The sequence below is a fragment of the Haplochromis burtoni genome, unplaced genomic scaffold (assembly GCF_018398535.1).
Source record: "Haplochromis burtoni strain Fernald_Lab_line unplaced genomic scaffold, NCSU_Asbu1 Contig_164, whole genome shotgun sequence".
NCBI classification, from domain to species: Eukaryota; Metazoa; Chordata; class Actinopteri; order Cichliformes; family Cichlidae; genus Haplochromis; species Haplochromis burtoni.
Window position 1 is genome coordinate 619,534 of NW_024582525.1, and position 27,141 is coordinate 646,674.

At 39.2% G+C, this 27,141-nt stretch overlaps 1 protein-coding gene across 9 annotated transcripts; it reads right to left on the reverse strand.

Annotated features, from left to right (window-relative positions):
• Window positions 1-1,327: 1,327 nt before the first annotated feature.
• On the reverse strand, window positions 1,328-26,286 carry LOC102297023 (pyroglutamyl-peptidase 1). 9 transcript variants are annotated; one of them, XM_005933053.3, is made up of 6 exons: window positions 4,340-5,392; window positions 4,205-4,257; window positions 4,023-4,139; window positions 3,611-3,837; window positions 3,345-3,539; window positions 1,328-2,097 (listed from the first exon to the last, which is right to left on the reverse strand). In XM_005933053.3, exons 1-6 carry the CDS (start codon window positions 4,416-4,418, stop codon window positions 2,061-2,063), a joined length of 708 nt encoding a protein of 235 aa, XP_005933115.3. In that variant the 5' UTR covers window positions 4,419-5,392; the 3' UTR covers window positions 1,328-2,060. The 9 variants fall into 9 exon arrangements, 1 of the variants encoding a protein (XP_005933115.3); XR_006054935.1 differs by lacking the exons at window positions 1,328-2,097; window positions 3,345-3,539 and adding exons at window positions 13,909-13,993; window positions 16,422-16,527; window positions 21,713-21,790; window positions 25,863-26,285 and having other exon boundaries at window positions 3,546-4,139; window positions 4,205-13,723; XR_006054936.1 differs by lacking the exons at window positions 1,328-2,097; window positions 3,345-3,539; window positions 3,611-3,837; ... (1 more) ...; window positions 4,205-4,257; window positions 4,340-5,392 and adding exons at window positions 13,657-13,723; window positions 13,909-13,993; window positions 16,422-16,527; ... (1 more) ...; window positions 25,466-25,583; window positions 25,863-26,166.
• Between the last annotated feature and the right edge of the window lie 855 nt (window positions 26,287-27,141).

Here is a 27,141-nt window from a genome sequence, read left to right on the forward strand (position 1 = left end):
TATATAACATCCAATATATATATATATATAAAGAAATCCTTCAGGTTTGGTATTTTATGGTCTCCACAACAGTCCATTTCTAATACCCTTAAACTGTTCAGAAAATATCCAATTTAAATCACAAAACGTGACCCCCGAAAGGTTTTCTGCAACACTACATTTTGTTAATTGCCTTTTCTTTTTATGAAATGTTTCTTTCTCTATTTCTGGATGTCTATATTATTATTATTATTATTATTATTAATGTTATTATTATTTAGAACGGACACCTTGGCTCAGTCTGTGAGCAGAGCGTGTACTTTCTGCATCCCTTTTTTTGTACATTATTGTCTAGCACTGCGCCTGGCATTGGCCACTAGGTGCGACTCGATCTCAGGTCAAAGTTAAGGCTTTGCTTTCTCCACACATTCTCACAACATCATCCTGTACTTACTTCACCATTTCCTCCTCCTTTCCTGCTCCTGATCATCATGACCCCCCCCCCCTTCTGAAGTCAGGATAAGTTCCAGTATACGAGATATTTACCAGATCTGGTATTTTAACCCATCCACGTCCTGCCTCGTTTTTTTCCGAATAGATAGGGCTAAATTAGGTTGTCTCGTTTGCCTTAATATATGCCAACCATCTTTTAACCGTTTCACTTCTACTCCCTCCTCTAGCTCAGTGTTCCCTCTGCTGATTTCCTTTCTTCAGACTTATTGTTTAATCTTCACGACGACTGCTTCTTAAAACCAAATAAAGGATGGGTTAAAATCCAGGGAAGGGAACGCATTTCAATGTCACGAATGGCTGAATACTGAAAGTGTTTTGAAGGATTTCTGCTCATGTTACCTGGTGATTCCCCTTCCCCTTCTTTTATTTTTTTCTGTAGAAATGTTATTTATTTCTTCTTTTTTTTTTTTTTTTCCTTTTGTGATATCAGTTTAAATCACTGTATAAATGCCCCATGATTCAGTATAAAGTTGGATTTTTTTGTATGCATTTTCTTTGGTGTCATGACTGGGGGACTTAAAACCTTTTCTTTTTTTCCCCCCTTTAAGTATATCTACCTCACTCTTTTTAAATATATGTATGTGTATGGAAAACAAATACATCTCACTCTTTCTCGTTTTTTTTGTTTTTTTTTAAACCCCCACAGGGATCTAGATAAACCTCACGAAGCGGACTAACACAGGAGATGGAATGGAAGTGTTGTTAAGTTACCCCGGCCATTTCTGGCCCAGCGGGTTAAAGCTTTTAGAAAAAAAAGGCCCGCGCGTTTGCTCAAATTGAACAGCAGCCGTTAGTACGGTGTAGTTTTGCTCTCAGTGTTAAATGTAAATGAGTATTTATGTGAGGACATCGATCTACACTGTATTTTAACCGAGGCAGGTGCAGTACGTGATAAGACAGGAGGCCAGGGCTCAACACCACACATTCCATCTCCAAACATAAATGTCACAACCTCAAATCCTCAAAAGACAAAAACTTTTAATTTTTCCTCTTCTAAAATGCTTTTATATAAAAGTCTAAAATAAAAAATGTATTTACATACATATATATATAGATAGATATAAAACGGGAAATATTTAAAAAGGGAAACTTTTTCATCACCTCCAATAAAACAATTTGACCTGCAGCCTGTGATGCTGCGAGCATACGGTGCAACTCCACCTCTCACTTTATTCCAAGCAAACAGATGGCATTCACTTTTTCAGAACAACAACAGCAAAAACTAGATAGTTGTGAACTTTCCATAAGATGGGGAAAGCAGCCTCCTATGTATTTCTAACTTCTGTAGGAACCCCTAAATCAATGATTTCCACGTTGGAATCACAAGAGCAGTAAAACAGTGTCATTTTCTACCCTTATAAACTCTTCGTGGTTATGTGAATGTCATCATCCCCCTTCCCCTTCCTTCCCAGTCTACCTGCTGAATGCCAAGACATTCTGACCCCAGCGTTCATTTCCACTCTCGTTATCGGTGCCACTCCCTCACTGTCCATTCAGAGTTGTTTTGCTCTATCAAAAGTCAAGTCTGCACCCCCCGTTTTTTTTGTCTGGCCCGTTGTAACTGATACTTACAGTAATGCTGCTGGTTCAGTCACCTCAGTAGATCTTATTTTGTCACCACAAAATAGGAGGGAAAAAAAAGAGAGAGAACAAGCGTGAAAAGGTGGCAAAGTAGCTTTTACATCTCAAAGCGTCTCATTAAAAAACAAAAACAAAAGAAACCTCAGTGCTACTTTTTAACTCGCAGTGGCTACTTGGCGAGCGTTAACTCAGTGCAAGGGCTGATGGGCTGGGAACATTAGATAATTTGCATTTATATGAATACCCAAAAGCAATAAGAAAAGAAAATGGGATCACAGATAGGCAACCAGGTAACTTCTAATGTGAAATTTGGGTGCTCAATTAAAGTTCTTGGTAAATAAAAAATAGATAAAACTGTCTGATTGCTGTTTAATATCACAACGGTTTAAAAATCACCACTGACAAGCAAACAGCTTAGGTAGTTACTTAACATATCTATGCATTTCTGTTTTTGTTTTTTTGCTGTATTATGGTATATGTCAACTTTCCAGTTCTGAGAGTAGACACTGATCTGTTCTGAGGTGAATAGCTGTTGAATAACTAGTTACCATTAGATCACGAACCTGTCAAAGCTTACAACATTTACAATGAACTCGTGGACATGTATAGGACAGGGATGTTGCGTAGATTTACGGGTAGTCACGGTGAAGAGTAATCATGGTTAGAAAAAGACGATAGTTTACAGCTTCACGCAATACTTTTTTTTTTTTTTGCGTTACCTTAGGCTTAAACAGCATAAATATACACTACAGTTTAGTCGTCTGTCAACATTTCAATTCTTCAGAATGTTCTTCATGCAAATGTCAGGTTTATGGAGAATGCATCAGTGCATTTAAACTGCAATAATAAGTTTGAGGTTCATCATCGTCATCATCATCATCATCCTGCGCCTCTGTTTTTAATGATTTGCATTCCTGTACCTTCTGAGGGGGCCTTGGTCTACTACTACTATTACTTTATTATGATGCTTTCACAAAATCTGTGTGTTCATTAGATTGGGGAAAGAAATAATCAAAACAAAAAAATCACTAGACTGTCTTCTTTCAAGCTCTATATCTGAGGCCTCAAAGTTTTTCACACCTATAGCTGAGATGGTGTATTTTTTTAAAACACCTTCTCTGAATATGTATCTGAGAATTTCTTGTATTTTCTTTCTCTTTTTTTTTTGCTGAAATTTTGAATAAATAAATGAATGAGAACTACAAATGCCTGCTATATTTAATTTTCCATTCACACCAATCAGTGGGTATCTGCTATGGATCACGATCTACCTCATTGAAACAAAAGGGGGATCTCTTGTTTTTGAATGCTCCTCCAGCTGTTCCAGGATCTTCTGAATGAGGGCTTGCAGCAGAGGCACCAGTCTGTCAGCTGAGGCCAAGGTACCAGATGTGGGTATATGGATGAGGGCTGCTCTCCCCTGACCGTGATACAGTGAGCAGTAATATGCAAAATCGCACAGGTACCTAAAAAGAAGAAATCAGCCATTATCTCATATTCAAGAGTGACTCTTGATCGTGCTGGAACACTTGCCTACCTGCCAGCATCTCTTGAATAAACTACATTCATCCCTGCTTGTCTGAAGTGCTTTGAGACTGCCCTCATGTTAATGACTGACTCCAGCTTCTGTGCCCCCCCTTCGACGCAGCAGCGAGTCTCTGGACAGTAGCCGCAGACATCTCGGTCTCTGTAGCCAGTGTTCTTCCCCGTTTGCTCCAAAATCACCACACTGGAGCCTCTGGCCAAACCCAGATGTACAGCAAACTGAAGTAAATGCACACAAACACAAGAGTGAGTTATTTACCTTGTCTTATGTGTTGGGATTTCTTTATTATTTATTTTTCATATTTGTAAGAAGCACAATAAACATTTTGGAAATCTATTGACAGAATTAAGTTTTAAAATAATAAGGTGATCAGTCTACAAGTCACATTTCGCTTTATTTTTACCTTTGGGTTAAGAGTGTACCAGAGCTCACCAATAATTTTCTGGGTTTTCAAGTAACTCACTGGTAACTCCCTCACATGGACGTCAACATTCTCCCCCAGTCCGATCAGTTTCAACCCCTGCAATCATTTTTCAAATGAGTTATTTTCAGACTCAGTCAGCCGGTGGCGTTGATCGTTATTACCTTGGCGGCTTCCCAGCTGGTGTTGGTCAAGAACTGTCGAAAAGGTCCAAAACCTTAAAAGTAAATCGAATTTGCCAATTCAAAATAAAAGTCGGTCCGGTGCGATTATGGAGGACATGAACATTTACAGTTTACCTGTAACGACCACAGTTTCGCTTTTATTCATAGCCCAACCGAGATTGCAGCGCCTGTAACGGCAGTTCAGGGATTTCATGCAAGGATACTAAAACGTAGATAGATTTTCTTTAGCTTTCGCTATTCGTTTACTGTCCGCTTGGGGGCGCTCATCTCTGATAAATGTGATGCCCTTGTGAGGGTGATGCATTCAGGTGTCTCAGGAAAGTTATGCCATCCACAAATCATATTGAACTTAAAACAGCGAGACAGATTAGCATTTGTACTCTCAATAACACTTGCAGGCAATTTAGAATCACCAAAAGTCACCAACCCCACTAAGTGCATGTCTTTGGACTATGGGAGGAATCTGGAGAGAACATGAACAAAACCTTCTTGCTGTGAGGAAACGGAGCTACCCACTGCGCCACTGTGTGTACATTGTATTTATCAATATTAACTACTTTCTTGCACAATCTCAGTTTACCTTTTACTTTCCTTCAACTTAACCTTAAATCGCTGTTGGATATATTTAAAGTTCTTGCACTCTCACAGAATCAAGCCATCACTATGTTCTGCCTCTGGCACATTTACTTTAACTTGTGTTTATTTATTGTAGGATGTTCTATTTTTAAATATTTACCCTGGTGCTGTAACACAATAACTTCCCATGCAGGGTGAAGAATCTATCGGTCTATTATGGCAAGTAAACAACAAAGGCAAGCACTTCATTGAAAGAGTAAATCTTTTGAATTAAAAAGTATTAGGGTAAAAAAGATTCAATTAAAATTAAAAAAGCAAAATGAAAAATCAAATTTACCAAATCTGCAAACTAGACGCTTACGACATCAGTGGGAATATATTTTAAGTGTAACACACATTCTAAATAATATATATTTATACATTCTAATATGGAGCTATATTATAGCTGCAGTTAAATGTAGACTGGCTTTTACATGTGGGAGAAAAAGCCAAAAGGTAAATGTAGCCAAAACCAATATACTGTGTTTAAACCTCAATTATTATCATTTTTTAACTCGTGTACCTTTCTTTTTAGCTTGTCCTTTCTTTTATTTATAGTTGCGGTGAGTTTAGCATTATAGTATTTCAGAGAGCACTTAAACGCAACATAACAACGGACAGGGACGGAGGGACACGCTCGGGACGCTGCTATGATGCAGCAAAGGACCCGCCCTCCTCCTCCTCCTCCTGCACTTGTCAAAGGCCACCGATCACAAATTACATCACAGTCGCGCCCACGGACGAAGACGCAAATTGATGCCGGGAGAATCCGTCTCCTAAATAATAAATAAAATCACCGGATATTTTTCTCCATCTAACTTAACAGAGATAATTAGTTACCACAATGCTCCCTTTCAAGAGAACTTTTGAGAGCGAGAAGCACCAGCTGCAGGAGCTCAACAGCAGACTTACCCAGTATCTATCCAGAACCAAGCAGCTGGAGCAAGAAAACGCGCATCTCATTGCTGAAATAAATAAACTGAGACAGGTGAGGACTACCGGATGGGAAACTAAGTACAGGGCTGAGATGCAGGACCTGCGGAGAATGGTGGGGCAGCTGTCGTTTGAAAAGTCCCAGGCTGAGATGGAGAGGGAGAAGCTATGGCGGGAGTTGCAGATTATCCAGAGTCTGTGCAGCGAGCAGACCGATGTGTGCCGGGACGTCAGCGGCGAACTAAAGAACTGCGAGCAGGAGCTTCATCACGCTCACAAAACCAACAGCGAACTCCAGCAGCGGCTGCTGCAACTAGAGAACGAGTATAAACGCTTAGAGGATGCACACAGGGAAGAAGTGAGCCACCTTTGCAGTCAGGTGGAGTCCCGAGTGGCACCCATCATCAGGCAAACTTATCGTGGGCCTCCGGTGGTCTCCGTGGAAGAGGTGCAGGAGTATGCCCACGGTATGTCCGAAGGATGGATTCAGACCTTCGAAATGTACCAGAAGACGGTAGAAGACATGGAGCAGTCAATTAAAGCGGACCAGGCAATGCTGAACGACATGCAGAGGGAAAAGATGCTGTATGCGTCCGAGTTGGACAAATTACGCACGGAAGCGGAAAAACAAGGGCAGATTCAAATGCGACTTGAGGAGCAACTGATGCACATGCAGGAAAAATTCCGTGTGGACTACAGTCAGTATCAGGTAAGGACGAATTAATTGTGCTACAGTAGAAGAAATGTTTAATTTGGCATTGTTTGATTCGTTTTATCAACAAACAAACAAACAAACAAACAAACGAAAAACCCACCACTTTCAGTAAACCCCGCAAAATAAGCTCTAATTTTGGAGACGGGGGAGCGGCTTGTCCCTTGCTGCCCTGCCACACCCACTGTCCTTAAAGGTACTCATGCAGCTGCAGCTCACAGTGGCTGCTACAAATGTTTTCGATCTTTCTAATAATGTGAAATTTACATTCGCATTTACATTCACATTCCAATAATGTGAAATTTATATATATACACACGCTGCACCATTCTGGCGTCTGTACCAAAACACTACACAATAAATAAGGAGGGGTCATTATTCAACAGTGAGCAAGGCCTGTCAAGTTTATGTACCCATAACTAAAAAATATGGATTGTGCACAACATTTGACGTCAGTATACCAGGACAGCATAGCTCCATTAGCTGGACAAACGCTATACTTCCGCCCTAGTACCGTCCAACTGCTAGATTACACCAGCCACTTAAACCAATTAGCTGTCAAACTGACAAATCCTTATTAGCCTGAAGATGCAGTCTAAAGCAGGCCAGTCAGTTACATACCACTTCTCTTTCCACCCACTGCAGGGCTGTCTTCAGTAAAGTCACACCAAATACATTCCTCTGTTTATCTGTATGTAAGGAAGGCAAATGTTAACATGTACTGGAGAGGGTTTATGCACAATACACAAAAGCACTACTTGAGAGGACACGCCTAAAAACTTCAAATCTGTTAAGAGCACTAAAAGCTGCCTTGAGATGAATTATGGTTTCCTGTTTTTGCTTCCCCCCCCCCTACCATCAGATGACTATTGAACAGCTGGAGCATGAGAGGAATGTGATGGCTGATGTTATAGCACAAAAAATGAGAGAGCATCAGCAGCTTCTCCAGGTGAAGATGGATCTAGGAATGGAGGTTGCTACTTACAGGTGATGAAACCATTTAGTTTGTTCATTTTTTTGTCTAAATAAATGAAATGGATATTTTATGTCACGTCAAGTATAAGTCTTTTCCCAGAAGCCATTTTTACTTGTGTTAGCATGAAAAGCACAGATGGCACGAATAAAAACACTATGAGAGACAATCAGCAGTCAGTGTTGTTGTATATGCAACTCTTCAGTAAGCCTTTATTATGTGATATGAACCATACCTGGGTGCTTGAACCACATAGGAGTATGTGTTTCACTGCTTCCCTTACTGTGAGGGGAAATGTCTTCCAAAGAAGAAGTACATGTGGCGTCTTAAATGTTTCAGAGACGCGTTTAATACAAGGAAAAGCTGTCAGATGCTTTTTGCAAAGGTGTTGCTAACAGTCAGTCTACTTTAAAAAGTGTAAGCTACAACAATTTTGAACGATTTTTGTGTTGTTCATGAAGAACTCCTTTGGGGAATGAGCGCATGTGAAAACAGAGACAGTAATGGTTATTTGTTTGGAATCATTATTTTTTTTCTTTTCTTAAGAAACAATTGTAGAAAACATTGTAGAAACAATGGCTAAAATGCAGAAGCTTTCTTTATTCTGAGATATTTCTATGGTTTTGAAATCAGATTACTGATTAAACCAGCCCAAATACCTCTTCAAGTTAATCTTAACTCAATTAAGTTCATAATTTACATAAGGAGACATACTTTGCTTGCTCATTCCTGGTTTTGGCACTAATTGCTCAAATCTAAGATCTCAAAAAAAAGTCATATTAAGCTAATATAGCTTGGATTCATATTTTTCCATTGTTCACTCACACCCCACCTGCAGTGGCTCCATGCACCAACAGTGGAGACTGCTATACAGTTTAAAAAACCCCGAGCTGCTTAACTGAAAATTAGTGTCTGACAAGGTTACATAAATACTACACATACTATAGATGATTCTTAAGTAAAGCTGTTAGAGCATATTGTGTGAAGGAGGACTGATTTTATAAGCAATAATTTGTCTTGTTATAGCACTCAGTGTGTTGGCTTCATGTTCATGACACAGGGAGATGCTAAGATCTCAAAGCTCTTTATAAAACAGTGGGTAAACACTGTACTGGAATGTTATATCAATGTACCCTTGACATATTATAACCTCTTGCCTCATATTGACCTACATTTAAACAGACTTATATCAAAGATGGTGATAGATATTAGCATTTTAGCTTTAGCTTGCCTCTATATGGCAGGCTCTCCACAGGCACAACTGGTTTGTTTTGAACTTTTGGAATAGACAGAATACCTTATTAGAGACGTGGCAGCGGCATTTGTTTTTGTATGTGTCACGTGTCCGTTTTTGCTCTGGGATTCACAGGGAAGCATAGACAGCCATGCTTTGTGGGCGTTATTTTTAGGCCAGTCTTTCGGAAGGCACTCTCCAGAGAAGTTGCTCGTTTCATTTGCTATTGTATGTCTGTTGAAGCATGGCCAAGGAAAGGTGAGCTGTTTCAAATACTAGTAATGCATCGATATTAAATGACGGTGGCTTATTTGAATTTTTAAGACTACTACCCTATATGGTCAGGTACAGCATTCATGCCTTCTCGTAAGCCAGTTGTGTTTAGTTTGAGAGGGTTGAAATGGCAGAGCTGAAGGATGTACACGATCCCATGAGGTACTTGTCTTTGATGTTTTGAAAATATTTGAGAAATTAACTTGAGTTAGGACCTTTTTGCCCCTGTCTTCATATGTAATTTGCCTTGTCTCTGTTTAGGGCTCTTCTGGAGGGTGAGCAAATCAGTCTGCAAGATGCTCATAAGCGAGTGAATCAACATCAAAGAGAAAGAATAATAGGTATGTTTCTCAGTTATTTTTATTGATGTGATAATGATGGGAAAACACTGCAAGACTGGTTTCTACTTGGATAAATCATATGCACATTTATTAAGCAAAACTGAAAACAAAATGTCAATTCATCAAATAATTATTACTAATTAATTCTTTACTAATTACTTTTGACTCAGATATCAAAATGCCTGCCCGACGCTATACTCCAAGAGCTTCCACCTTAACCACCAAACAGCACATGGATGTAAGGTACATGCCATCGACTTCAAGCCTGAGAAGAGCCCCCATCCCTTCCTCTGGGTCCATAAGTCCGTCTAGGGTCATCCCTATTTCAGTTACAGGAAGAGCTCGCCATCAGAGTCCGGCATCCAGAAGGGATATGATCTCATTTAACAAAGCTCGGGCAGCTGCTTCTGCCTCTGCTACTACCATTACCACCACCAGTACGACAACCAAAGATAAGCAAGCAGGCCATAGTGAAAACCAAGTCAGTCGGAGTGTACCAAAAAGAACAGCAGAAGAGCAAACTGTGAAACTCATCTGGCTCCCACATACAGAGGGCCAGATGAGTCCTGACAAGTCTTCTACTCCTGATACCAAATCAGTAAGAGTGGTGTCACCATCAATGAAGAGCCTAGTTACGGAAACCGAGACAGAAAGCAAGAAGTATGTGTCAGATGAAAAAGAAAAAGGCCCCGTTGTCGACGGCAAGGTCAAAGACAAAGGAAGAACAGAGTTTACAATAGGCCCAGCTGAGAAAAAGATATTAGACTCTGTGTCTGTAGAAGAAATAATTGAGAAAGTGATAAAACCAGCAGGTTTGGAAGCCAAGGTCTGTTCAGCAGGAGATTCAAAAGTCAGATATCACGTGGAGAAAACTGAGCAGGAGGATGGCACGACTAAAACACAAATCGTGCTGGAGTCCAAAGTGGAGGAAGAGCTGGATGTTTCTCAGGACAATGCCCTGGAAGAACTGTTGAAACAAGGTGTGAAGAAAGTGTCACTAGAGGACATCAAGGACACAGCAACAGGAAGCATGGTCAAGAACCTGCTGAGTGGCTTGCAAGGAGGAGAGGACTTACAAAATAAGTCAGTCAATGTGGAAATCATCGAGGAACCAGTGGAGTCTTACAGTGATGAAGAACTTGAGGCTGAGCAGAAGTCCGGGTTGACTTTTCATGAGCCTTCTGCATATTTCGAAGTTGAGGAGCCAGAAAATATCCCTCATGGCATTCAAGGTAGCAGGGGGGATGATAATGTCATGAAATCCAACACAGATGAGTCAAAGTTTGGATCTGTACAAGTCCAAGAGGTCTCTAGAGAGAGTGAATATCCACATTTCTCCCATGATCAAGAGTCTCATGAGTATTTTGTCTCCACACCAGATGAAAATCTTTCTGAATCTGAGGAGGGTGGCGGGATAACCTCATATGGCCATTATGGAATTGTAGATGACCTGTCGGATGAGAGGTATTATCAAGATGATGGCCTTCCCCAGAAAAAAGTGACTGTAAAAGAAAGTGATGAATATGAGTTTATGTCAGGTGACCGGTTGTTTGCCAAAGAGAGTTTTCCAGAGTGCATAATAGAAGAAGAGGTTCGGGTCTCACCTGTAGTGCAAGAGTCAGTGCTTGAGTACCTGAGAGAAGACTCTTTGGAGCCCAAAGAGCAGCTTAAAGGAGCTCTTGAGAAGCTACAAAGTTCAGTGTCGGGACCACTGAAAGAGGAGTTAGCTTTCCTCACCAGAGTGAGTAGTGAAAGTCCAGAGAATGTAGCCGTCGGTGTCAAAAGAGTGGAACAGTCCACTGACAATGGAACCATGACTATAGTCGCAGAGCTAAATGTTTCTCAAACCCTGGAAGAATCTGGGCTGCTGGAAGGAGATGACCTATCTGAAGATCAGATCATGGCAGCGCTCAAGTCTTCTAACATAGGGATCGAGAAAGCCTTCCAGAGTGGGGCGGGAGGAGGATACAGCATTAGAGTTTCCAGAGAAGATAATGTTGCTCATAGCGTGGAGTATGGCGACTTCAGCGACAAAGGAGAATCTGCATCTGAAATCAGTGAGAAACATTTTAAACTGGGGCCATCAGACAAGTCATTTTCCTTCCAGATGGATGTACACGGTGGCCATGACGAGGCTGCCTCAGAGGAAGAGCTGCAGCCTCCAGTCCTGGAGATGCCAGTGAAGATTTCACAGGAGAAAAGAATCGCAACAGTTTACCTTGAAAGCCCTTCTAATGACTAAGAACTAAATCTGATTCTTTTTTTCAAATTGAATAATTGCCAGTGCATTACGGTATGTTTACTTAAACATACAAAGCATATACTAATGGTGATTGCAGGAACTGTATTCATGCTATTTTTCAAGTAAACAAGCGTACTTATAATCCATAAAACTAGATTACCTAAAACAGAGTACTAGCTATTTAGTTAAAAGTATCTGATTTTCATATATGAATTTTTCTTTTTGCCATTGACTGCAGAGATCCCATTACTGAAATACTCCATACTAACTACTGTGGGCTAGATTGTGTAAGGACTGAAACATCTACATATTGTAGCCATATTTAATGGTAGGCAATGCTGTGTGCTGTACTAGTATGTTTGGCTTTTCATAAGGTGCAGTTTGAATATCCTTGATTATTCTCTTTATAGTGCTTCATTTTGTACTAACCTACACTTAACAGCTTAAACAGCTCATTCTACAGTTTACAGCATATAATCCACCCAACCATCATGTCGTGGCTGTACTTGCCATGATGTTAAGTCTCCTTGGTCAGCATTTATTGCTCTCCGGGTTACAAGGTGCTGTGCACTGTTTGCAGAATAGGGCTTTAATTTTTTATGTTTTGAGCACCTCTAGAAAATGGAATGATGTTAGTACACAGCACATGTTGGAACACAGTGGTTTATATTAACAAGTCATTGCTAACATGTGTTCAAGACTGTTGACCTTGTGACTGAGGATAATATCATGAGAGTTAAAAAAAAAAAAAAAAAGATCTATTTGCTTTAGAATTTGTCTTAACAAAGCTCTTGTGAAGCTTAAAAGTGATTTCTTGGGGTTTCTAGGGACGGCGCAGTGGTTAGCACTGTTGCCTCACAGCAAGAAGGTCCAGATTTCAACTCCATTGTCTGGCTGGGGACTGTCTATGTGGAGTTGGTTAGGTTAACTGATGATTCTAAATTGCCCATAGGTGTAAATGATAGGCTCCAGCAGCCCCCAAAGGAGAAGCATGTTTTTAAAAAATAAAACAAAAAGTCTATTTTATTAACATGTGCCAAACATTTGTAAATTGCAAACAGTTAAGATTTTGTTTTGAGCATATAATTGGGGGTAACACTGCATTTGGAATTCTAAATGGTCCCATTTAGAATTCCAAACATGGCTGTCAAGTTGAAAACAATATCCAGATAAAACGATTAAAGTAGCAGCAGAGGTGTTTTGCATTAAAAGGATGTTGCAGTGATGAAAAAGTAATCACACATAGGTTTGATCTTTGTCATGTATAGCACTTATGGCTTGTCCACAGCTGTTGGCTTTCAGTGTTGGCTTGAAGGATTCAACTTTGCTCTGACCTACGAGTGTGTTTATAACCGCACCTATTTTTGGATCATCAGCTTAGCATTGAGTGTTGACTAGAGTTTGTTGTGTTGTGTATGCGTTACAGAGACAGAAATGAAATAGCATGTGTACCGTCTGGTTATTTTTTTTTGCTTATTTTCTCTAACAGCGGCTGTATAATTTACTTCTAACTACTGAAAAGTCTTTGCAAGTCAACTTTCTGGTATGATGGTAAAGCAATCCAAAAATACAACATCTGGCATGAATGCCATGCTTTTACAAATAAAATAAATTAGCAATCTACAAAAAGAACCCTTCATTTCATGATTTGTTGTGATTTACTCTTTAAACTCAAACACTCCTATATCAGTGCACCTAAAGTGTTTGTTATTAATCTTTATGCGGTTATTATCTCATTAGTGAATGAGTGACTAATACAGTGTTTAATAAAGGTCAAATGGAGAGACTGAAATCATTGATTTATTCTGAATTCTTTTGAGACCATTGCTTATATTGGTACTAATTCCAGTCCTTAGATGAAAATTGCCCCAATATTATAACATCATTAAAAAATATTATGTGTATGTTTTGTTTGAGTATTTATTTAGACTTTACTTTCTTCACCTAAAGTGCAAATTGACAAAAAATCAAGTACTGCCAGATGACAAAAACCATTTAGTTACAAAAACCATCATGACGGAATATCAACCGTTGGCTTAAACTTTAAACCACACTGAAAACAAACAAAACAAGTGTGTTCAGTTATGAAGTTTTAATTATTACCACTGGATGGTACAAGTGGAAAGATTAGAGGTCGTTTTCCTTTTACCTTTCTTCTCAGCCACCTCTGGTGCCCTGAGAAACATAGAGGACACAGTTGCTTTACTAAAACATGAAACATGAGCTGCATTCTTATAAGTGTCTGTTAGGTTTACCCTAATGTAATCATATTATCAAAAAGAAATAAATGGTAAGTGTTGACTGGTGAGGCCTGTCAGATTTCTTAACATAAGAACACTGTGATTATTTCACAAATTTACCTAGCCAGCATGTCCACAGCTTTTTTTTTTACTGCTTTGGTCTTCTTGTGCTGACGCCCATACAAGGATCTCTGGATTTCAGGCACTACACACGGGGAAAAAAGATAGCCGAGAGAGTGGTCAATGGAAGATAAGTGTTGAAACTCAAACTCGGAGGGGAAGCGCCACTTCCTAGCAACATGTGAACGCACTAAACATACCAAAATAACCACTGTAGCTGCCCAAGGTTTAGATAACACCTGTGCCAACTGCCCAGAGTGTCAGATCAACAAGCAGGATTTGATTTATTATGAAGACCCATCAGCAATCTGCTGTAAAATAAAGACTCGGTATGAGGCAGTTGTTGTGAGAGAGAGAGAGAGAGAGAGAGAGAGAGAGAGCGAGAGAGAAATAAGCAACTTCATAAGAAACTGTTATGTAAGTCCCCCACCCAAAAAAACAAATCAAAACCTTCATCAGGAAACACGTATATGATTACACAATGTGCCCACACAAAGTGACACAGCAGACATGATGAATGGCTGTCAGCTAGAATCACCATAAATAACAGTTGAAGAGGGCTTTATTAAAGCAGGGAAAAGAAGAGTGAAAAGTTACCGTCCTCACCAGGGAAAGTGAAACACTGCTAATATGGAACAGATCCATTTGGCCTCCTGAATGTTTTCACTGTTGCTAAGGTTGATGTAATGGAAGGCCTTTTTTTCAGCTGCACTTCAGAGGAAGGGGGAAAATGTCAAAAGCGTAGCTGTATGTGGGCTATTGTTCTCTTTGTTTTCAAAACTTCTTATGTATTGTATCTGCTACACAAGCCGGCTTAACTTCGGAAAAGAAAAAGTTACTCATTTTGAGTGATGTCATGAGGAAAGCAGTGAAAATAAACACTCCGGGCATATCTGCTCTCTGTCAGAAAGTTTACCACTTGAACGGCGAACAGAGAAGAGTGAGCCCTGGTGTTCCATGTCATACTTGGACCCCGACTCTGCACTTTAACAGCAATAACACAGCAACATAGCAACCAGGCTCCTTCACTTAGAGGCATGTCATTACTAGTGTGGAGCAATCCCCCCTTTCCTGGTATATTTTAGTACCAGTGTTCTGTTGCTGGTAGCACTGAGCTCATGTGGCAAATAATACAGCATGTCAAAAAAAACCCTCATTACATAAGGAATAAAGAAAACCTATAAGAGCTATGAAAAGAGAAATTGAATTAAATGAACTAAAGAGCTGCTGTTTATTCAGTGCTTGTGTGGTGATTGACACAGAAATGCCACCTTTGTTTCAAAGGACATAAAGACATACCGCAGTAATTGGGGTCAGCCTCCTATTAATTGAAAACAGTTAGCAAACTGTAATTTCCTTCCCAAAAGTGTTGCCCATCTGTCAGACTCCATCCAAACCAAAGAAGCACAAAGTCACTCTTCAGGATATTTTACACCAGAGAGAGGGGCTCCTTCCAAGATTAGCATGCAACTCTGATAACGTTGAGCTCTAGAGGGATGGTGGAAATAGCTCAACTCAAAATGATAGATATTCTGAAATGACCTCTCGCCTTCTTACTGTCAGAGGTGACGACAACTACTGACCTTTTATTAAAATTCTATGATGTCATGTTCAATGACAGTAAGTAGTCCTCTGTCAGCATTACACCTACACAGGTGTTAACCAAGACAAATATGTGCTCTGTAACACATGATTATTGTTAGTGTACTGTAAGCCTGGCTTATTCTGCCCTTGGTCATCTCCACTTCATCCAATCAGCTGAAGGGTATCGGCTACCTCAGCACCCAGGTCATGCAAATCTTTTAAAATCAAGAGAGGTTCTCTGGATCTCTGCACATTTCTACAGTGGTACAACAGGTAAATAACTTCTTATTTCCTACTTTATCTCCAGATAAAGCAATTAAATAATGAAACTTTAAGGGGATTCATCCTTTTAAACTTTTGTATGACATTCTGTGCCTGAAAATAATCTTATGGAAATCTGGCTGTCTTATAGAGATCGTAGTTTGTGAGTGGAGGTAACCTGTTTTTGTCTATTCTTAAGGAGAAAGTGACAGAAGTCATCCTGGGCAACAAAAAAAGCGGGATCCTGTGGACCTACAGAGTTCTTCTATGCTTTTAAAGTTTGATCAAATTTGTGACTTGCAGAATCTAAAACAGCAAAAGGGGAAAACACACACACACACATAACACACACACATTTGACAATAACTGATTCTGAAAACTTGGCAGCACTAGCTAATACCTTCAATATGAGCACCTTAATAGTGAGATCAGTTGTTTGGGGTTGTAACTAAGAAATCCTTGTATTCTCTTTACAGTTTCCAGATGTTATGCTTTATATGACTACAGTAGAGAATAGATTGTCCATTGTTGACATTAGTGATACTGAGGTCTTCAAAAAGGCTACCATAAAGCTGGATTCTGTATTACACCATTTGACATATAGACAGTGGAATATTTAAGTCCCAACTAACTTCTCTGGCCCAGCCTGTATCTGTGAATAGACTTACCATTGTGATGGGGTTCTGCTGCAACAGAAAGGATGAGGGCCAGGCTGTGGGAGATCTGAGCCCCCTCCAGCTCCTCTAGGCCATGACTCACAGCTATGGCATGAGCCTAACGGAAACATGCACATGAAAAAATGAGAAATCGCATACTACCAAGTAAGAGCTGAAGCAAGACTGGCAAATAACATCACTATCTCAGGAAGCTGTTGTGTTTGTATATGTTGTGCAGAAGAATTGTATATAATGTGCAAGTTGTGTTAACTTGAATCTGCTTGCCTTGGAAAGATGCTCTGTGGCCTTGGTCCTGTTTAATAGTGGCCATATCCCTATAGACAGAGCAGGTCCTCTCTGGATTACTACAGTCCATCAGCAGTTGCAGGGACTTCTGACACTGGCTTAAAGCTTTCTTTGGTTTGTTCTGTCTCTTATAGATTCTACAGAGAAAGACATGCAAATACTCAGATTGACAGGAAGTTACTCAATGTTCTCCTGAGTCTAAGTTTCATATGCATGCAGTCCTTGGTCATTTTGATTGCCCATACCATAAACCAACTATGTTAGGATATAATTAGGATGCTGAATTATATCCACAAGAAATCTGTGGTATGTCTTTCCATTATGGAACAATGATCTTTCTGGTATAGAACTGTGCAGGTGATAGGAGTACACTGAAGCCATTGCATCTTTGTGTCTGTATATTCTTTGTCTGGCATTGTACTTTGATTTCCATCTAGAAGATCATCAAAGCAAAGACTATTAGTAATAGTGCAATTATTAAACTGCCAGAAAATTAGTGTCTAGTATATAACCACAAACATTTTACTTTAATACTATGAGCCTGTTTAATAAGACTAAAGTACCTACAGGTTGTCTAGCCTGGTTGAGGCCTTGCAGAGAGAAAAAAAGAGCTTTGGCTGATGGTTCCAGTTGAGGCTTGGTGCAGTGCAGACAATAATAGGGAAATGTGCCTTTCCGACTCTTTTTGTTGCATCTATTCACAAGTTAAATGCAACACTGTTGGTAGCAATGCTAATTAAACTCTCATTTTAAGGATGTCTAAATAAGTGGAGATTCTTATAGCCTCAGTGGAAACTACACTTTCAGAACTGACAGAACAGGGTAGCTTGGAGGTTTAATATGTCTGTGAGGGTTCTCACAGGTTTAATGTGCGTATATACCATTGCAATGGTATATACCAATTTGTAACCCATTTGTTATTGTGTGCTTTTTTATTTTGCATGTTTGTTTGTTTGTTTTTTTATTGACATGTGGTCAGAAGTTATATACACTCACCACTGGCATGGATTTCATCGTAATTTTGGATTTCCAATTATTTCTTTGAGTTTTCAGGATGGAATAATTGCACAGCAAACATCTTTCAATTACTTACAAAAAACAAGAATTGGATGCACAAGTCTGAAATTATTTTTGATTTTTTTCTAATTTACACAGAGTCAAAAGCAAACATACAGGCTCAAATACAGGCTCTTCCTTCTCTCGCCCCAACCAGTAGCGGCAGATGGCCGCCCCTCCCTGAGCCTCATTCTGCCAGAGATTTCTTCCTGTTAAAAGGGAGTGTTTCCTTCCCACTGTTGCCAAAGTGCTTGCGCATAGGGGTTCATATTTCCCAAAAACCTGACGTCAACCTGTTGGGTACCAAAAGTGTCCAGTCAAGGTGAAATTGTAGCCACAGCCGCCCTGGGGCGCACTGACAGAGGCGAGGCTGCTGGACACTGGCACCACCGGGCCCTCTGACCACCACCAGTAGGCAACAGGTGAAGTGTCTCGCCCAAGGACACAATAACCAAGACTGTCCAAGCCGGGGCTCGAACCGGCAACCTTCTGATTACAACACAAACTGCCAACTCTTGAGCTACGATCGCCCCATAGTGGGGGGTGTATGTATAGATTTAATCCTGAATGTATACTTTTGACAATGTGCGGATGACTAAATTCAAACTTGTGTACACATTTCTTGTTTTTAAAGTCGTGTCATTCCACCCTGTAAAAAGAACTGTTCAAAAATAATTAAAAGACTCAAAAAACAATGTCATTCATGACGAGTGTATGTAAACTTCTGACCACAACTGTGTGTCATTTCCTGTCATACTGAGTTGCTCTGACTGATACAGAACTAGGGAGTTGGAGAGGAAGGAGACAGCATGATATGATGGCAGCATTACCCACTTCGAGGACACTGGATCCATCAGGCTACTGTGCCAACAGCTTTAAACCACTAAGGGACTCTAAATTTAATTCAGCTCTCCAGTCAAGGGCCTGGCCTTTATAGGAGGGCAAATACTCACTTCTATACACTCTCTAGATATGAACACAATATCAGCCTTTAAAAGAATTTCATTTGATTTAAAGCCACACAGTTTATCATAATATCAAAATTGTATTTTTTCTTGTTTTACTAGGAGCAGAGTATATGGGAACCAAAAGTCTAAGCCTAACAGTGTTATGTTCCCATCGTTGCACTGCTTGGATTTAGGTATTTATGGCTTACTGGCTATGTACCAGCAGCACAGGTTACAAAAACAGCGTGAATGCTCATTTCTTTGAATTTTCCCATGAATCTAAGATTATGGTAACAGACTTTGATGGATAGAAGAAGTGCCCCACCCATATATCCAGGCACATTAGACCCTTTTAGGGCAGCAGTTACGGCTGAACCCATCACTACATTCCAGTATGGCTCAAGCCCCACCGCTTTGCCTGCATGGACAGACAGACAGATACAATGCCTCTCTATCCTTTTAATTCACTCTACCTCCTTACGCACATCCTGGCAGAAGGATAATATGTCACATCCCACTGAAATATACCAAAAGCCCACAGGGCAGGAAAATTAATATAATTAGGGATCTGTAGATGTGTTGCCAAGCAAGCCACACAGTTCACTATTGTAAACGTTTCCAGTACATGACTGACGCAAGGTTGTTGGGCTTTCATTTGGAAAATGATATAGTAAGGGCAAACCAAAGTAAAAACAGAGAGACTAAAAAACAGCTATCTGATCCAGCATACTGGTATGGTGCTTCAAACTAATAGCATTTAGACTCAGCATCACAGAGAAACAAATTCCCGTTTTCTCTTGGGTATTGATTGGCAACCATGGCCTACAACAAATCAGATAAACCAGTAAAGGTTGGTTTATTTCAGCAAGCTAATTGAACAAAAGTAAACTGAGAGAAAGGGGTTCTTTTTGAAAAGAAAAAAAAATACTTCATTCCAAGCAAGAGAATACTACTGACATCTGACCTATAATACTTACACTGCACAAACTATACAATCAATAGCCTAAGAAAATTAAATAACTACAGCTGCAAAGTGTTACAGTTCAGACTTTGGAAACTTTTTGCACAAAGCTGGTAAACAGACACTAAATGTCAGTGAATACGGACCATAAACACGAGTTGTCAATTAAGGTTGGAGGGAATATGTATGACTCATAAAATATGAATTCATTATCTAACTAGAGATAAGTTTGGAAATACTATTTCCAAATGTTTAATGTAATAAAGTCTTTCAAAATCTCTAGATTTACGAAACTGAAGATAAAGAACAAGAAAAAGAAACATGTCATCTTATTTGGCTATGCCCTGCCAATATAAGAACAACACAGCAAATTTGAAACTTCAGCAATAAAGGTTTGGCACAAAAATATCCCATCTACTGATTATATTGTTAGTGCACACCTTGTGTGTTAATCAAAAATGGACCTAAATATTTGGACCAGGATCCATAGCTAGAGCTGAGCTTATTGTTCCAGGCTTTGGTGGGAACATTCCCCTCCATCACAACAGTGGTGACTGATAGAGCTTTAGAGGCATGCCAAAATCTTACTCATCACCTAACAAAAGAGATTTAGTAAGCTTACACACCAGCCAGAGTCTGCACATTTTTTCAATTACACACATCATGTCAACAAACTCTGGCTCTCTGAAACAGAACAAGATTGGATCATTTACAAATTCCTCTGAGTCTACATCACCTTGCCTCAGTGCTCTTAGTTATAAGTGACTTAAGATACATGCATTGAAAAGCAAGCAACAGGATCAAAATAAATACAAAGGCATTCGTTTGTTGGCCTAAACCCAGGCAACACTATATTTTCTCTCCCAGTTGTGCTTCTAATTTCACCCCATGATTTAAACTATGCAAGTGCCTGCTATTTCTTATGTTGCCAGGCCACGAAGTTCCCGTAACAGTGCATACAGGACTTGATATCTGTGGAAGGTGTCGTCACCGTGATCCTTTAATTCTTTAATCTTATCCTGAGCATGCAGTAGTGCCCTTGGGACTTCTGTTGTCAATACGACCATATGGTGGTAATGTATTTTCTAAAGTGATGTAAACATATCAGTTATATAAAAATGCTAGCCTGTTTAGAGGAAACAAACAAAGGAAGTGACATTTAATAGAGTAACTTCAAGCTTTACACTATCTCTATGAGCCAAGGAGGAAGCCAAACTAAACAAAAAGAGAAAAAATAATGAAGCTAGTTTCTCTAGGCTGGGGCCTGCAGTCCACAGCCTAGAGAAATGCTTAAAAATATGCGCTTCTTTCCCATCTGTGCCTCTGCTTCATTAATGATTAACTGGGTTGCCATGCAGCAGTCCTACATTCCATGTCTATAAACACCATTACAAAACACCCCTGCTTACTGCCGAGCAGACTGGACAGTCATAGGGGAAATTCTGGTTTGAAAGGCTGTTGTTTACAAGTGGTCAGCAAAAATTCCCCTTTCCAAAAACATCCTAAAAGGTAGTTTTGTGCAAATCTGCAGAAATCTATCGCCATCTTGTGGTCAATCTTAAAACATAAAGTACCATACTTAACCATAAGTGTTTCAGTTATTTTTAATGAGCATGACAGTTTAAGGAAATAGAGGAAATTATCAGATCATCAGAAAACTGAGTAGCAGCTGATATAACACACTAATGGCTGCAAATTTGAAATTCTGTTTTATGTTTACAGCTGTTTATCTGTTGACTAAAATACCTGTATACCCAGAGGATATTTCCAGCTCAGTCTTTATCTTTTCTTCCTGGGTGATAACACTGCACTTACGAAGCTGCTTCAGGATATGTTCTGCCTTCAGAAAAGATAATTTTGCCCCAGGCAAAGTTCATAAGTCAAGGACTTTTTCAGTTTATCTGAGTTGAACTGATTGCTATATATAATACTATATCAGCAACTGTGGTAACGATGTTTGACCGTGAGAGGGAACGCACCACCTTGTGTGAGGTTTACATTTAGAAGACATGTGAAAATCTTAACCTTTTCACCTGTGATTGGAGAGGTGGACAGGAAATTTAGCACCTCTCTTGCAAGAGCCGAGTGCGTCTGGGCCTGCAGTCCCCAGCCTAGAGGAAAACACACACACACACACACACACACACACACACACACACACACACACACACACAGAGATCATAGGGCAGAGTTTAAAACTGATACAAAGCGGATCTGAACATTCTCCTTACACCATTTACAAAAAGAAACCCAAACAGCAACATGTGAAAAAATGGCTAATCACTGTCATAACTACGTCTGTGTAAAGGTCGACCAGACCTAGCGGAATGTTAATCCTGAGTTGAAGTATGTAAAGATTAAGGTAAACACAAGGCAATTACATATTGAGACTGAGATTCGCAATGTACTCACAGCATCTATGTAAAATTACCTTTTAACTTGAAATATGCTTTAGCAAATCTAGCATGGGCCTCTGCTAGTTTCAGGTGTCGCTCCCCATATACTAGCACTGTCATTCACCTTGCCCAACTTAATGGATTTATTTAGGATTTATATTATTATATATAATCCAAACTTTGTGTTCTGTCTGACTAATAAAGCACAAAAGCTAATGTTGGAAACTTGGTTTTTTAATCTTCTGCAGATATACTGTACATAAACCACTCTCTTTCTCTCTCTCTTTCCTCCAGACCTTTTAGATTTGCTTGCTTTGGTTTTTGATTTACTAAATACAGCACATCTCCGCACAAGACATTATTGATGAGTGCAATGCAATTATTTAGGGTTCGATTTTTTTCCCCTTTTTGTTTCTAGATAAAATTAATTTTCACGCAAATAATGTGTGGTCTCCATATTGTATCCTTCCATTTGAGCCTGCGCCTTGACAACAGTGAGCACTTTATCGAGCATCTGGGTGTGCTGCACATATACTGTAAAGTGTAGTTTGTGAACTATTGGAAAAGCCTACTGTTTCCTATTAATAACATAGAGCAAGATTTCTCTGCCTTCCCCTTTAAATTAGAAAAAGAAACGTTTAAATATTTGGGAATAAATATAACCCGCACAATGAAAGAGTTGCGGATTCATAATTTTGACACTTTGTTAGAACAAACATCACAAGATTTTAAAAAATGGGCAACACTTCCAATCTCATTAGCAGGCGGAATAAATATAGTTAAAATGGCGGTCTTACCAAAGTTTCTCTATGTTTTCCAAATGGTTCCTGTTTTCATAACCAAATCAAGTTTCAAAGATTTAGATAGATTAATAGCAACATTTATTTGGAAAAATTCAAATCTCAGAATGGAAAAAACATATTTGGAAGTACCAAAAGAGGCTGGTGGGTTAGGGTTGCCAAAATCTATCTTTTACTACTGGGAGGCTAATATCACCAAATTATTGCATTGGAAATATGCTTATGAAAATAGCGAGGGTGAAGCTTGGGTAAAAATGGAACTGATGTCTAATCCACTTCCCCTCTTAACCTCATCCCTAGCTCTAATTCAAAAACAGAAAATAACAAATCCAGTTGTAAGAACATCTATTAAAATATGGCTTCAATTCAGAAGGCACTTCTGTTTGAAACAGGTTAGTAATTTTTTCCCCTGTTGCTTTTAACCCTTTTTTTGCCATCCATTTCAGATAAAGCATTCCAAATTTGGCATAATATTGGTTTGAAGTTTTTTTTACAATTTATTTTCAGGAGAAACTTTTAACACCTTTGACGCTTAGATGAGAGATTACAATATACCAACCTCACATATGTTTAGATATTTGCAAATACGAAGTTTTGCAAAAACATTGTTTCCTTCTTTTCCTTACCTACCTCCTAAAAATCAAGTGGATACTATTTTGAAAATGGATTCTTTTGGCAAAAGGCGAATCTCCGTCATATACAAACTGATACAGAGCTTAAGGCCTATTACTTGGGAAAAAACTAAAAATAATTGGGGAAAAGACATTGGGGTGGTTTTATCTGATGATGAGTGGAGATCTTGTTTGAATCGTATACATACTTCCTCAGGAAAATGCCATTGCATTTGCTACATTGCTTGCCCGTAGACTTATTCTATTCCACTGGAAGTCTAATAAGGCTCCTTCATACATACAATGGTTAAAGGAGGTGCTTTTTTTACCACTGGAAAAACTTGGATATAGAGTTCTCTCATCACAAAAAAACAACCATTTATTGACTATATAAAAACGTATTTTCCTGATGTGTATTATACATTTTTTTTTGTTTTGATTTGTTCTGTTTCTCTTTACATGAGCCTTGGGTGGGGAGGGAAGGGAGGGTGGTTCTCTTTGGGGTTTTTTTGTTTTGTTTTGTTTTTGTTTAAAAAAAAAAAGGGAATGCTCTTGAAGCAGGTTGCCTTGTTTGGGGAGATTAGGTCTCTTGTTTAATATTTTGTTCTGTCAAAATGCTCCAGAATGAAAAACTCAAAGCCAAAAAAACAACACAAAAAACAAAACAAAACTTCCTGTTAATCTGTCAGCTGGTGTCACACGTTAACTGATTGTGTCCTCAGATTAGTTTTGAGTTGCTTTATCTGTCTGTGTTGGGCTGTGGCTACGTCCAGGAGTTCAGAGTGTGAAATGTCACAGGTATTCTGTGCAGCTATTTTGCATCCCAGCCTTTATTTATTGCTCTTTATACGCTTTGGGATGCAAAATGGTCTCCCGTGTGTTTCAGCGCCTGACACCAGAACAGTCAAATTCATCAGGGATGGCTTTTATTCAAAAGAACATCTCAGAGAAATAAAAACTGAAACGCTAAAATATTAAAACACCAGATTTGGTGATCATGTTTCCCTTTGTTTTAGTCAGGTTATTTTGGATAAAACCTGGTTTAAAAACATCATTGATGACAAAAAGCAATCAGTAATAGCTGGACAATGAAAAATCTGCACAGCTTTAATTAGCGTGAGATCCACAATGGTTCAACAAAAGCTAAATGACTGCCTTGGTGTGGTCTGTGTCTATATCCTGGAAAGAACTCGTAACATTTCTTGCACTATTATCAGTTTGTGAATACTTCCATCTTTACCGGAGTCACCAAATGGCACACAAGAAAGACAGTTTTTAGGGGTTTTTTTTTGCTTTTCTGCAGGGTGGGTCTATTTCCTGCTCTATAATGTTCACTGACTTTGACTGTATCGTTGCATTTATTTCTGTTTCGTGAAATCTGACAGGAAGTGACAGACACTTCCTTTTTGCTTTGCCTTTGTTTCTTCTGGACTCTGGATCATGGGCCCTGACTACGCCCTGGATTATACTCTGCCCCAGGCTAGCTCCATCTAACTGGGCTGTGACTATATTCTGGACATTATACTTGTAACAGATTTTGTGTTTTATGTTATAACTGCCTGTTTATCACTGCTTTTTTTTTTGTGTGTACACTGCAGCACATATCCAGCGCTGTCTGATGTTAGGAGTTTAAAATGTCAGCATGTGGGAGGAAAACTCGAGCTGTTTTTGGTGCAGCTTTAAGGATTTTCAAATCTTAAGCTCAAGGGTGTTTAAACCAAACATTAAACAACTGAAAATTTCCCCAAAGTGATCACTTAGCAGTTGAGCTGCACCACAATCAGATCTTTTCTCTTTTTTTTTTCCACTTTTGCTTCAAAGATGGCACTAACCGGATCGACTGGGATTGGTCTATGTGCTGGAGCTTGGAGCTTTTTGTTTTTGTTTGTAATGTTTAAATCTGTTCATAAACGCTGCAATATGACTTCTAAAGAAAAAAAAAGGGTAGTTTGTGTCACTACAGCCTATACCGTACTCACTTCTCAATGGTCCTCATGGGCTCGAGCGTGCCTCTAAAAGTATTGGAGCTTTTCTTCGGGAGGAATCGTTATATAAATGTCTTCTTAGCACTGTTTATTTGTGAAGGTTTCCCTACATCTGAGCCATGAAAAAGAAAGAAATATGCACCCCTGTTTCTGCTTGCCATGTTTTCATGGGAACATCCATAGGTTTAATCGAATAAGTCATGTTAACACTTTTTTTTCCCTGGAAGGAAACATATGTAAATCCTTGCGTTTATTTAACCTACCACTTAAACTACCAACACCTTACAGAAACGCTTAATTTTCTTTAACTGTAAATAAAATGATCAACATTTACCTAGCGGAGCTAATTAAACGAATTAAACAAATAAAGGTAAACATAAAGGATACTCACTTGATGACTCACTTCACTAAATTACTTAATTTTATTAATTCATTTGTTTATTTGCCATCAGCAGAATGGTTTCCTTGGTTACACACGGCGCGTGCGATAGTAGCAAGTTAATGTGACCAACAATGGATCCTCGTCCACGTTATTCACCGGAAACATTTAGCAGTCTAGCAATTAATAGCTAAAAAAAAAAAACATCGTCTTACAAGCTAAACCAAAGCCAGGCTCTGTTCAGCGATGCCGTTAGGGTCCGCTGCTGAAAAATATTCACCGCTGAAGCGCTTCCTGAAGGCGCAAACTGGCATATCATGGAGCGGGCAGCATTCAAGAACTACACTGTTCGTGGACGAACACGTCGTTTTTAAGTGTAGTACGATTTTTTATGTGACCACAAACATCATCAACACGACTTAGTTTAATGAAATACATCAAACCGGATATAATCGTTAATGGTTAAACTGCGCCTGCATGTTTCAGTCTTCTTGTTAACGCTCTTTCAGTGTGCTTTTTGAACTAGCCTGGGTAGAAAGTCACTAAATCAAAGAATAGCCACATCCACGTTTTCTTTTTCTTGTGATTCATTTATCATTAAGGCGGTTGACTTAATGCAATTCTACACATTTTGGATCCGATACCAAGTAAATACAGGGTCAGTGTTGCTGATACCAATATCGATACCAGTACTTATAACCTACAAAGGCAGCCTATGTAGGGGAGAGAGCAGTGTGTAATGATTTATGAGATGAATTATTATTAGCAAATTATTCCAAACACATTATAATGACCATTAAATCACTCTGATTTTACTTTCGACAACTACACTCACTTTTCAGCTTGTATTTTGAAACAATTTTTTTTGAGACCTGGAATGTAAATGTGTGTGTCTCTAAAGCACTTTGGGTCTTCTGCTGTTGTTTGAAAATAGGCTTCATCAGGGCTCGACTGGGACAAAAGAAATCAGCCCTGGCATTTTTGGTCCACGCAGCCCACCATGATCACTCAAAAAAACAAACAAACAAACAAACAACAAAAAATAAACAGCAACATGTTTTATGTTGTTGGGTTAGTTCTTAGCTGCAGTGCACTATGTGATAATTAAAAGCCACACTTTGGCTAATGGTCAATGTAGCCATTCACTTTACTTCCTAATTATGTTCCTTCATCTGTTTTCATACCACATTAATTTCCCCTTCCTCTGTCTCTTCCTCACTCTCTTGTTGTGACTGTAGTTCCTCCTGCTGCACGTCTCTACGGCTTGTTACTTGTTGCTGGTGTTGACGGT